Raw genomic sequence first — 13,852 nt, 5'->3', positions numbered from 1 at the left:
AAAAAAAAACGCCGAAACGACATTTTTTCATATTAACTTAAGAAAAAAATGCCAAAATGGCATTTTCATATCATTTTATAAAAAAAAATGCCATTTCAGCGTTTTTTTTAATATCAACTTATGAAAAAAAATGCCATTTCGGCATTTTCATATCAATTTATAAAAAAAAAATGCCAAAACGACATTTTTTAAGAAAAAAATGCCGAAATGCCGTTTTCATATTATTATTTTATGAAAAAATGCCGTTTCAGCATTTTTTTTTAATATCTTATGAAAAAAAATGCCATTTCGGCATTTTTCATATCAATCTATAAAAAAAAACGCCGAAACGACATTTTTTCATATTAACTTAAGAAAAAAAATGCCAAAATGGCATTTTCATATCATTTTATGAAAAAATGCCGTTTCAGCATTTTTTTTAATATTAACTTATGAAATAAATGCCATTTCAGCATTTTTATATCAATTTATAAAAAAAAATGCCAAAACGACATTTTTTAAGAAAAAAATGCCGAAATGGCGTTTTCATATTATTTTATGAAAAAATGCCGTTTCAGCATTTTTTTAATATCAACTTATGAAAAAAAATGCCATTTCGGCATTTTTCATATCAATCTATAAAAAAAAAAATGCCGAAACGACATTTTTTCATATTAACTTAAGAAAAAAATGCCGAAATGGCATTTTCACATCATTTTATGAAAAAAAATGCCGTTTCAGCATTTTTTTAAATATCAACTTATGAAATAAATGCCATTTCGGCATTTTTCATATCAATTTATAGAAAAAAACGCCGAAACGACATTTTTTCATATTAACTTAAGAAAAAAATGCCAAAATGGCGTTTTCATATTATTTTATGAAAAAATGACGTTTCAGCATTTTTTTTAAATATCAACTTATGAAAAAAAATGCCATTTCGGCATTTTTCATATCAATCTATAAAAAAAAACGCCGAAATGACATTTTTTCGTATTAACTTAAGAAAAAAATGCCGAAATGGCATTTTCACATCATTTTATGAAAAAAAATGCCGTTTCGGCATTTTTTTTAATATTAACTTATGAAATAAATGCCATTTCAGCATTTTTCATATCAATTTATAGAAACAAATGCCGAAATGGCATTTTCACATTATTTTATGAAAAAAAATGCCGTTTCGGCATTTTTTTTAATATTAACTTATGAAATAAATGCCATTTCGGCATTTTTCATATTAATTTATAGAAAAAAATGCCGAAATGGCATTTTCACATCATTTTATGAAAAAAAATGCCGTTTCGGCATTTTTTTTAATATTAACTTATGAAATAAATGCCATTTCAGCATTTTTCATATCAATTTATAGAAAAAAACGCCGAAACGACATTTTTTCACATTAACTTAAGAAAAAAATGCCAAAATGGCGTTTTCATATTATTTTATGAAAAAATGACGTTTCAGCATTTTTTTTAAATATCAACTTATGAAAAAAAATGCCATTTCAGCATTTTCATATCAATATATGAATAAAATGCCATTTCAGCATTTTTTTTAATATTGACTTATGAAAAAAAATGCCATTTCGGCATTTTTCATATCAATCTATAAAAAAAAACGCCGAAACGACATTTTCACATCATTTTATGAAAAAAATGCCGTTTCAGCATTTTTTTTTAATATTAACTTATGAAATAAATGCCATTTCGGCATTTTTCATATCAATTTATAAAAAAAAACGCCGAAACGACATTTTTTCATATTAACTTAAAATAATATGAAACCGCCATTTTGGCATTTTTTTCTTATGAAAAAATGACGTTTCAGCATTTTTTTTAAATATCAACTCATGAAAAAAAATGCCATTTCAGCATTTTCATATCAATATATGAATAAAATGCCGTTTCAGCATTTTTTTTCATATTGACTTATGAAAAAAAATACTGTTTCGGCATTTTCATATCAATTTATGAAAAAACTGCCGAAATGACATTTTTTTTCATATTAACCTAAAAAAAAATGCCGAAATAACATTTTCGTATCAATTTATGAAAAAAATGCCGTTTCGGCGTTTTTTTTTCATATTGACTTATGAAAATATACTGTTTCGGCATTTTCATATCAATTTATGAAAAAACTGTCGAAACGACATTTTTTTCATATTAACCTAAGAAAAAAAATATTGAAATGGCATTTTCATATTAATTTATGAAAAAAATGCCGTTTCAGCATTTTCATATGAAAAAAAAAACTCAGAAACAACATTTTTTCACATTAACTTAAGAAAAAAATGCCAAAATGGCGTTTTCATATTATTTTATGAAAAAATGACGTTTCAGCATTTTTTTTAAATATCAACTTATGAAAAAAAATGCCATTTCAGCATTTTCATATCAATATATGAATAAAATGCCATTTCAGCATTTTTTTTAATATTGACTTATGAAAAAAAATGCCATTTCGGCATTTTTCATATCAATCTATAAAAAAAAACGCCGAAACGACATTTTCACATCATTTTATGAAAAAAATGCCGTTTCAGCATTTTTTTTTAATATTAACTTATGAAATAAATGCCATTTCGGCATTTTTCATATCAATTTATAAAAAAAAACGCCGAAACGACATTTTTTCATATTAACTTAAAATAATATGAAACCGCCATTTTGGCATTTTTTTCTTATGAAAAAATGACGTTTCAGCATTTTTTTTAAATATCAACTCATGAAAAAAAATGCCATTTCAGCATTTTCATATCAATATATGAATAAAATGCCGTTTCAGCATTTTTTTTCATATTGACTTATGAAAAAAAATACTGTTTCGGCATTTTCATATCAATTTATGAAAAAACTGCCGAAATGACATTTTTTTTCATATTAACCTAAAAAAAAATGCCGAAATAACATTTTCGTATCAATTTATGAAAAAAATGCCGTTTCGGCGTTTTTTTTTCATATTGACTTATGAAAATATACTGTTTCGGCATTTTCATATCAATTTATGAAAAAACTGTCGAAACGACATTTTTTTCATATTAACCTAAGAAAAAAAATATTGAAATGGCATTTTCATATTAATTTATGAAAAAAATGCCGTTTCAGCATTTTCATATGAAAAAAAAAACTCAGAAACAACATTTTTTTAAGAAAAAAAAAAATGCCAAAATGGCATTCAGTTTTATGAAAAATATGCCATTTTTGCATATTTATTCATATTAATCTGTGAAAAAAAATGCCATTTCGGCATTTTCGTATTATTTTATAAAAGTTTTGCTTTGACGTTCCCAGTATGATGATCATTTGTTATTTGAAATTTTTGAATGAAGATCAAAAGAATTAAAGTATTTTATCAAAAACTATTATTTGATGGCTTAATTTAACATGCAGCAAAGGTGGCACAGATAAGCCTAATTCATGATTTTACTCTAATGATCCATTATCAATTTTTTGTTTTTCCTCCTATAATATATATATATATATATATATTTATTATATATATTATATATAATATACTGTACATATACATATATATTATACATTATACAATATACATAAAACATTAAAGTAAAAAAATTACGCCCATATTAGGAAAATGACAAGGGAACCTCCGCCGATCATTTTTTATTGAAAATTACCCAAAAATTCGGGTAAAATTTGACAAATATAGCAATTAAAGTTGCCGATTTGTGATCATCAAAATTAAATTCTAAATCAGGCCAGACAATTTTTTATTTAAATATCTTAGTGGTGTCAAAAAGTTTAGAATTTAATTATTTTGTATCTTTCCATTAATTTAAACTTTTCTACTATTAAAGTTAAAATCTGGAATGTTTGGCTGTTTAACTGTTATATTTCTAGTTTTACAGGTAAAATTTCATGGCTTTAGTTTTATCTTTAACGAATTTTGCATGCAACATTATGTAATTTTTTGATTTCTGTTTCTTAACTATTCGATATAAAATAGATAAATATTAACGAGTTGGTTTTTATTTCTTCCCTTATTTTTAGTTAATGCAATTATTCAATATCTAACCAAATATAGTACTTGTTCTTCAATAATATGATTAAAATGGCTTTATAAATATAACCAGCAATACCAATTTAAATACTGCTTGGCAAAGTTACACATATGTTACGAGGACAAGAATTTTATAGAATAACTAAGCTAGAGATATAAAATTTTAATTAGGAAAATAAAAAGTTTTATTCAAAAGATTTATGTTAACATTAACCATGATTGTGGTGGAAAACCACGAACCTGAAAACATTAAAAGACAAGTAATCAATCACGTTATAAATATAAGATTTAACGATATCTCGTTGCTTTTTTCTGCATTATGCAAATTTTATCTTCTATTTTGACCATTTTTATTACTAGAACCAAACTAAATATTTTGATTCCGTAGTAACTAAAAGAATTTTACACTTCGCTTTACACTAAAAGTAATGTGGATCATAATTTATTATTGTGATTTCATTCCACTAAAAATTAATGATATTATCGTTTTAATATTTTAATATGTCAGTAAATGATTAAAAAAAAAAAAAATAACGTTGGACTCAACTTTTTTTCAAAGATAAATTATTAATTTGATTATGTTAATTTACTTATTTTTCAATTTCTAAATATTTTCTTATTCAGTTAATTTTTGGTTGCGCCTAATTATAAATATTCACTTAAATTAATAATTATTATAATGATTATAATTTATAACGATGATCGGTGTATCGGTGATTCGGTGTATCGGTTACGCGAATAAATACATTTTAGTGGTTTACAACTAGACTTCATTATATGTAATAAAGCTCCGAACTGAACTGATGGATGTCCTGCTTAATTTACTACAATATGAATAGTTTATTAAAATTTAACATATTGAAAATAGAATAAGCCTTTAATCATCTTATTCCAAATCAAAATTTTGTTTACTTATAAACTTATAATTCTAAATTCTAAATAAAAAAGCTTTTTACTTAAAAATATAATTAAATTTCTTAGGCTGAAATTTGTTTTCTCAATTTTTTAAGCATGTTGAAAATTAATAATCATATAAGTTATATAAATGTTATAAATTATAATATTATACCAAAATTTAATGAACAAATATAAATCTTTATCCTTATTAAGGTGAAACGAAGGATAGTTTAAAGTATAATTATAAATTTATTTCATCAGAACTATAGATATTTTGTGATTAAATTTATCTTAAATATATTTTTTTGCGTCATATTTACCAATTGATTGATCTACATGATTACGGTTGGCCCCATTGAAATTCATTTTCCCCCTTGTTCTGACAAGTTTAATTAACCAAAATTTTCAAAGAAAAGTTCAACATTAAAATAATGACACCTCAAAATAAATTTGGACGATGTGAAAAATGTGACGAACAATATATAAGTATTAAAAAATAATTCAAATATAAATGGTGTAAACCATATCAAATGAAGAATTTAAAAATTATTTTATATTGAAAATGGAAAAATTGACGATATTATTAAAAAAATGCAATTAAATATTAATGAACCAAAATGATAAAATAATTGAATGAATATCATATGATAAATTTAATAATATTGAAGAAATAGGTGAAGGTTATTTCGTTAAATATTTAGTTAATATGGAATGAAGGTCCATTATATTATGATTATAAAGAAGTTGCTTTTCGTAAGTCACGAAATATTACTGAGGGATCCTTACGTCAGGTATGAAATTATAAATTTTTTACTTAAAAAATTTAATTTTAAAATATTTTCTTTAATAATAATTAATTATTTTTAGTAAAGAGTGATTATGGTATATCACAAAATCCCGATACAAAAGATTATTTTATAGTTATTGAGAATATTTATTGTAAAAATGTGGAAAATGAATGGTGTGTAGAGTGTCAAAAAAATTATCTTAAAAAAAAATTTTACGAACTGGATCAGAGGAAATGAAATTATTGATAATTTAATTTAAGTAATGCATTTAAAAGTTAATACTTTTAATGATATGATAATATTTGAAATTATATATAATACAAAGTAATTATTATAATATAATATGTGAGATGTCTCAGGATCCAAATACAAAGGATTACATCATAGTACTTCAAGACAGATATTGTGAAGAAATGTGGTATAAAATATGTAAAGAATGATAATAAATGGTGTGTAGCATGTCAAATAAATTATTTGAAAGCAAATTTTACTGGACAAGCGGAAATGAAATAATTGATTACTTAATCCAAGAAATGCAATTAAAAATTCAATATTACAAAGATATAATATTTGAATGGATACCATATGATCAGTTTAATAATATTAATAGAGAATTATGTAATGATAATTTTGCTCCAGCAATATGGAAGGACGGTCCATTAGATTATAAAAAAAAGTGAAAACAAATATATTAGAATTCAGAAATAAAAGAAATACTTTGAAATATTTATCTAACTCACAAAGTGTTACTAGTGAATTTATAAATAATGAGGTATGAAATTTATTCACAAATTTAATTAAATGTTTTCTTAGTATACTAATGATTTTCCCTTTATCTTAATAGTTAAAAACGTACTCTTTTACGTACATTTCGAATGAAAATTATCTTAAAACTTACGGCATATCTCAAGATATGAATACGAAAGATTATATCATAATTCTTCAGGATTTGTGTTGGATAAAGTGTAATTATCAATATACAGATAGTCAGATACTATACATAATTGGTGTAAATCATGTCAAAAGAATGATTTAATAAATAATTTTACAAATTGAATTAGTGGAAACGAAGATATTGATAATTTAATTAAGAAATACAATTAAAAATCAATTCTTATAATGATTTAATATTTGAATGGATACCATACAACCAATTCAATGAAATTAAATTAATAGGTGAAGGTTGTTTTGCCAAAGTATATTTGACAATATGGAAAGATGGCCCATTAGAATATGATAAAAGTAAAAATAAGAAACCAAAAAGAGGTTGCTATAAAATGTTTATATACTGTAACTCACAAAATATCACCAAGGATTTCCTAAATGAGGTATATAAATTGAAATATTTTTTGTATTTTGTATATAACGATAATAACGGATATTTTTAATTTAACAGGTTAAAGCATATTCGATTAAAAATTATAATGATAATAACATTCTTATATATATGGAATATCTCAACATCCAGAAACAAAGGATTTTGTTATGGTTCTTCACTATGCAGTAGGTGGAAATTTTGGTTGAATAAAAATTGCAATAATTTTAATTGGTTAGATAAATTAATTTTATTATGGAATATTATCAAAGTCAGATTGTTCATCGTGATTTTCATACAGGAAATATATTATTAAATAAAGATGATAGTCCTCTTTTAGTTGATATTATTTATATTTCGGATATGGGATTGTGTGGAGAAGTTACTAATACAGATGAAGCAAACGTTTATGGAGTTATGCCTTTGTAGCTCCTGAAGTATTAAGATGATATCCTTATGCTCAAGCAGCTGATATATATAGTTTTGGTATGATTATGTATTTTTCTGCGCAATGGTGCACATGATCAATATCTAGCATTAGATATATGTGAAGGAACTAGACCTGAAATATATGTACCAGAAGCGCCAGGATGTTATATTATTGATTTAATAAGAAAGTGTTGGGATTAAAATCCAGACAATATGCCGAAAGCTACAGAAATAAAAGAATTAATTTTTTTATTTATTGGCACATGTGGCGATAATGTATCAAAATTTAATTATTCTACGAAAATTGACAAAGATCAACAATACTACGAAATTGTAAAACAATTTAAAGAAGCAGAAGATTACAGAATATCACGTCTTCATGAAAATAAGAAATCAACTTCTTTTGAAGAAATCAGACAATTAACTTATTTTGAGGAAAACAGACACTCAACCTTCCTTGAAGAAAATGAACAAACTACTCATTCACAAACTATTTATACATCTCGGTTACTTAATCCATTTACAAAAGATATTTCTTAGGAGGTAATTCAACCCCTTCATTAACAAGTAAAAGTTCCTCCCTTACGAATCTACGTTCAGGTCCATCAAGTAACTTATAAAGGACCGGATGATTTTTTTGTACACAAACTTCTCTAATGTTATAAACTTCAGGGCTCCAGTTCATATCCGTACCTCTACGTTTAGGTCCACCTTCATCATGTTCTAGAAGATAACTTTGTTGGATAAACATTGTTCATCATATTCAATCGATACCTATTAATCTTGTAACAGAGTTATTAAATTTTTTATCTTCCTACATGAAGGTATTTGACCTAAGTTTTGCATAGTTCTTCAGGAGGAAGTCTAGTTTCAACCGCTTCCTGCATGAGAAAAAAGTGTTTTCTCGCAATTAGATGATCCCGTTCAATAATACTTCTCATCACGATTAGTCAATAATTTTTTACACTTACTCATAACATGAAAGGAATGTAAAAGGTGAAATTCAAATGAAATCCCTCTAAACGTAATAGATAATATTACATAGATTTTGTTATACATAGAATACTGTAAGTCAGCCATAACCTTTTGTATTCAATGAATGCGTGCTCAGAACCCGTTTTTAAAAATATTATCATTTTCGGATTATGTCTATTTTTTTGGAGTGTATTTTAGTACAAAGAAAAAACAGCCATTGAGCAGTACGTATATTATCTCAAGGCATTAATTGTGGACTCGTTGTTTAATACCGGTTGTCTCTGATTGTTTTACATATGTTTCTGTCAAAGATGGACACTAGTATTTGTTACTGGTATAAAACGGCTTAGTGAAACTAAAGCAATGTCTGTGATACGCTGACTCAATGAAATATTTACCATGGGATTTTGTGCTAAGTGCATTTTATTTTATTTTTTTGTTACACGAAGTCTTGGAAAAAGCATCAACTACTATCATACTACTTTTATGAATTTCGAAAGTGCCAAATACATACTACATAATTATGAATTTATTACCATTTTGTTTAAAAATGAAGTAGAGAAATAGAAAAAAGTTAAACTACTATTTATTCAACTATTATATCTCTAATTTTTTTTTCATTAAACAACAACAGAGTGTAACAATACATTTGTTTATTACTTGGCTCGAGATGTTTCTCTCTTAAACGTCTGCTACTCCGTTATTTTTAATTATCATAAATTAATTTAGCTAGAGTCAGTTTCAATTTTATATTAGCAATAATTAAGTTTCAGAAAATTTAAACCGGTATTGCAGTCATTATTCATATAAGTTTAATTTTCTCTAGATTACAGCAGTACATCAGAAAAGGGAATACTGCTAAATATAGATGATTTTCGAGATTATTTAATTAAATTCAACTCTATCAAACTTTAACTTCTTAAATTTATCTTCTTCAATGTCGAGCCTTTCTTTTATATCATTCAGACTAGTGAAGGGGCGTTTTTTGCGTTCAATACGTATATAAACGTTATCTTTATCGCTAAATCCAATAAGTTTGAGTGATTCAACAGGTGCTGAATTAAAGTATATTTTATCGTTTGCTAAGGTAAAAGAATAGTGCAGTTTCAGATATTATGTATGATAAAAGAAAAGAAATTCCGAATTTTGCAAACATACCAGACGCAAATTGTGCTCGACTTGCATATGTATATCCATAAAATTCTTGCATTTTTTCTATGGATACTAATGCGCTATTCGGACTATCACTTACAGAGAGGTTGTCTTTCTGGTCTGCGTTTGTTAAGAATAACAAAACCCAATTTTTTGTGTCAACTTCCTCCATATTTTTAATAACCTTTTACATAAGAAAGATATTTGTTAGCCTAACAATTTTAACGATTCGTATGTGTACTTAATATAGAAAGCAATGTTGTTACCTTTTTATGCTCATTTTTAAATAACTTTTGATCGATGACAACATTTGTAGTAGTAGTTAGTTTCAATTGCTGAGCTACGCAACAAATTTCAGACTCTGAACTTCCACATTTAAGAAGCCCAAAGACATCCCAAGGTGCTCCAGACACATTAAGAAAGACACAACCAGTGTATTTCTTGATATCATCATTTTGCAGTAAATCAAGGTCGAAATAACCATTTCTCTTTTCTTTCAAGTTTTCATATTTCGCTTCTTGATTCTTGTAAGTTTTAGCGACTAAATTATATTAGATTTGGGTTTGAATTTGATGCGACTTTTTATGTTATACGAAAATCTGCAAAACTTAATACCTGGATATCGATGTAATAATTTGTACAATTTGATATTTCTAGTTTCAGGTAATACAACTTTAACATCCGGAAAACTATGCGAGAAATCTGCACCCTTTAAAAATTCCTTCAAAATAATTTCCTCATATCCTAGTAAACGAAAAAGAGCGAGGCGCAATGCCAAGAATTTGGCATTAAAATCCTCAAAATTCTGCCAATTAATCGGATCATCATATTGTAACATGGATTTCCAATTCGACAAATCAGGGTCAGAGGAACATTCAGCGATTGCACATACCCATAGGTAAGGTAAACGAATAAGGTATTTTTCCCCTGCCGGAACCAGGTTAATAAGTCCCATTGAAACAAGTTCCTCATAGGTTTGATGTGTTTGATGTTTTCCTTCGTCTTTCACATTCTCTTTTTTAACAGCATCCACTTTACCAACCGGAAAGCCCAATATGGCCTTTGCGAGAGGTACTGACAAATGACTTGAATATCTATTAATTTGATATTTATTTACAATCTTATGTTTGACGTATTCCATGACTTTTCCAATATTCACGTCATAAAGACCTGTCTCTCCTGTTTCTGTTTCTGTCGCTAGTTTCATCTTGTCATCTTTCTGTTTCGCAAAATTACTGTAGTAATACTCCAATGTTCTTACATGTCCTCCAACATCACTAATGCTGATTCGAAAATATGGATTCCGACAGACATAATCATCATCAAACAGATTCATCCTCTTACCAATGCTAATTGCATCATCATTATTAAGTAAGCGTAGTGGGAGGAGAATTGGTTCGTGCATAGAACCTGAAATATAATCACTTATGGCCCCTTCAATCGTTCCAGCTAGGATGGGAATGAAAAAAATGTTTGCAGGTGGTTTACACATAACTCCTCCAATAGTTTTTATAAGTTCTTTACAGGCTCCTTTTTGTATATCGTGCAAATTGTTGAACTCATCGATTCCAATGACCAGGACTAGTGGAGGACAAGAACTTGTTTCTTGCTTCCTTTGTTTACTAATAAAGTCAGCGTATATAACTCGGAGAGCAGTGTCTAGAGTAAAGTCAACAGCTTTCTTACTACATAGTGTGTTAAATTGGGGAAAAGAGAGTTCACCAGTTTCGTTTTGTGGTTGGAAGTACTCAAATAGAATACGCAACGCAAAAGATGCCTGGCCGTTAATTATTTCTGTTGACTCGCTACCAATAATTCTTGAATCATGACTACTAGCAGGGGATCCATTCCCATAAGTGGTGTTTATGACGACCATGTTTGCAAAACCATTACGGATTTCCTCATCAGATTCATTGATACAACGCCAAAGCAATCTTTCGATTTCATCAAGAAATCTGCTTTTTCCAGTTCCAGGTCCACCGGCTAAAACGGGGATTGGATGATTGCCTTTGTCGTCATCATTACGATATGGATATCGTTCTTTAATCAGTTTCCATAGGGTTTCGATTGTGTCTTCCCGTTGATAAAGTTCAAAGTTTTTACCATAGGTATTGACGAGCTGAAAAAGTCAATATGATTTTAGCCAGAGGAGCTAAAAAACACATAATTGAAAAGATAAATTTAGTAAGACATACTCGGCTATTACCACGGTTCAGTGTGAATTCTTGTATCCACTCGTAGATAGAAGAAGTATTGCGCCAGTTAGGTCCTAGAATCAATAATAAGTAAGAGATTTGTTAGAAAGTTTTTTGACATCGTTCCAAACCAATAGATACTCGAAGTTATTTAACGAGAAATACAGTACCTTGCGCAACGCCTCGTGAAGGACCTGCTTTAACGCGAGAAAAAAATGACGTCAGATCAAAATTGATATTTCGTTCTTCTTGAGAGGTAAAACATTGGGAGACACCTTACCAGTGGGGGTGAGGACTATGAAGATATTAATGCCCTCTTGATCCATTTCTTCAGTATTAAAACAACTCGTAAGCTTGAGCATAGGCGTCAACAACTCACCATTTAGTTTATTTTTGATATCATCTTTGGTAAATCCTTTAAGATTATTTTTTTCATCATTAACCTTCTTGCTATCAACTTTATGAATATCCATTTCATTTTTGTCTTGAATTAAATTTTTTCGAAGAAAAATCTTATCTATTAAATGTGAAACTTTAAAATCGGCAAATGTGACTTCAAATCCATTATCAATTAAATTTATTTCGCCAATATCTACGCAGAAACATTTACTCAAAGTTTGACCTAGAATCAAACAATTTAGGGACAATTCCAATTTGTTCATTTTGTTACTGAAAATTGCGATTTTATAAAAAAAGGAAAAAGTTTAGTTTTTTAAAAAAGTTTGAGAGTATTTATACTTTATATACCTTACTGGTAGACTCTTGTGACGTAATGACGTAATACAGAAAAAAAAATAATTTATCAGTACACAGAAAAATGATTATCATTACTCATTAGATTTGAAACTCTGTCGAATTCTCGGCGTATTTATTAAATAAAGGTGATTAACATTATGTAATTTTTAGGGGACCTTTTACCACACAACTACCCCAGTCGCACCGGCAAAATTTTGCACACAGGGCCGCATTACGGCATTATGCACTAACACGTGAAAATAAACAGTGACGAATAAGGTGTGATGAATAAGGTTTTACCTACTCGAAAAAAAAACGTCCCTCAGATAAATATAAACAGTGAAACTCGGACGGGGTGTGACAAAGTGATGAAGTTATTGATCGGCATCACGGTCCAGTTATATCATGTGATTACTGCGCAACATTTTACTGCATAACAGTACTGCGCATTTTTCAGGTGATCGATTCACATGAAGGCCTCGCTCTATGCTTTCACACTTACTATTTGGATGCCATTTTGATAAGCCTCCCAACACTTAAGACGATATGTTCGTTCTCCAAAATACCCCCACAACCCATTGACCCTCTATACCATTCTTTACATTTTCGTTTTTATGGTCTTTATTACATATTATATGACAAGGTACTGAACTATTAAACACAAAATTATCGCTAAAATTCTCACTGTAAACCGCTTTAGCACTTTGTTAATAACGGATTCTTGCTTCTCTTCTGGATCATCAGATAAAATAGAAACCGGAAGGGGATTTGTCAGATTTACTTACCTGAGGTGTTGATGGTATACTTACTTGAGATGTGACTGATGTATTCACCTTTACATCGGGTAATTTTTCGCCGAAAGAGTTGGGGAAAGATGTTCGAGGCAAAGTAATAGGTGTAGTTGAGACACTTACCGGTGAATCAGAATTTTAGTCACGTGCGCGGTTTGTTTTGGCATTTATCTAATTTAAGGAAAGGGTTTATAATATTTTGAATCTAGCTAACTTTTAGGCTTATAATAGCATTCGCACTATAAGTTATTTGCCTAATTTTATCTATTTGTATTCCTTCAAACAATGTATGGATTTTTTTAGCTTTGAAAGTTCTTTTACGCAAATTCACGTCAGTAATATCAGGAAGAAGTAATTTGATTTCGGTATATACCATTGTTTCTCACTGATTGGTCATCGATTTTATTTTTGGACTTAAATATTCCTAATTTGATCCTCATTAATTTTAATATCATTTTTAGATTTCGATATCTTTATAATTTTAAAATTTTTTTTATTATATTTTATATTAGTTTATTGAAAGCAGCAGTCGTTTGTAAAATTTGAAATGAAAGTCCCAGATGACAGTTCGCTGCA

General features: G+C 28.0%; 2 protein-coding genes across 2 annotated transcripts; one reads left to right on the top strand and one right to left on the bottom strand.

Annotated features, from left to right (window-relative positions):
• Nucleotides 1-7,641: 7,641 nt before the first annotated feature.
• OCT59_025296 (uncharacterized protein) lies at nucleotides 7,642-7,968 on the top strand (the record flags this gene model as incomplete). The annotated part of the gene is made up of 1 exon (XM_066137506.1): nucleotides 7,642-7,968. The coding sequence occupies one exon, from the start codon at nucleotides 7,642-7,644 to the stop codon at nucleotides 7,966-7,968; it is 327 nt and encodes a 108-aa protein (XP_065991993.1).
• A 1,320-nt stretch (nucleotides 7,969-9,288) lies between these two features.
• Nucleotides 9,289-12,412, bottom strand: OCT59_025295 (uncharacterized protein; the record flags this gene model as incomplete). Its single annotated transcript, XM_025333737.2, has 7 exons — nucleotides 9,289-9,485; nucleotides 9,562-9,739; nucleotides 9,822-10,096; nucleotides 10,171-11,674; nucleotides 11,751-11,824; nucleotides 11,921-11,947; nucleotides 12,031-12,412. The coding sequence occupies 7 exons, from the start codon at nucleotides 12,410-12,412 to the stop codon at nucleotides 9,289-9,291; spliced, it is 2,637 nt and encodes an 878-aa protein (XP_025169760.1).
• Nucleotides 12,413-13,852: the final 1,440 nt, after the last annotated feature.

The sequence above is a fragment of the Rhizophagus irregularis genome, chromosome 5, assembly GCF_026210795.1.
Source record: "Rhizophagus irregularis chromosome 5, complete sequence".
NCBI classification, from domain to species: Eukaryota; Fungi; Glomeromycota; class Glomeromycetes; order Glomerales; family Glomeraceae; genus Rhizophagus; species Rhizophagus irregularis.
This window is presented reverse-complemented; position numbering and strand designations above follow the sequence as displayed.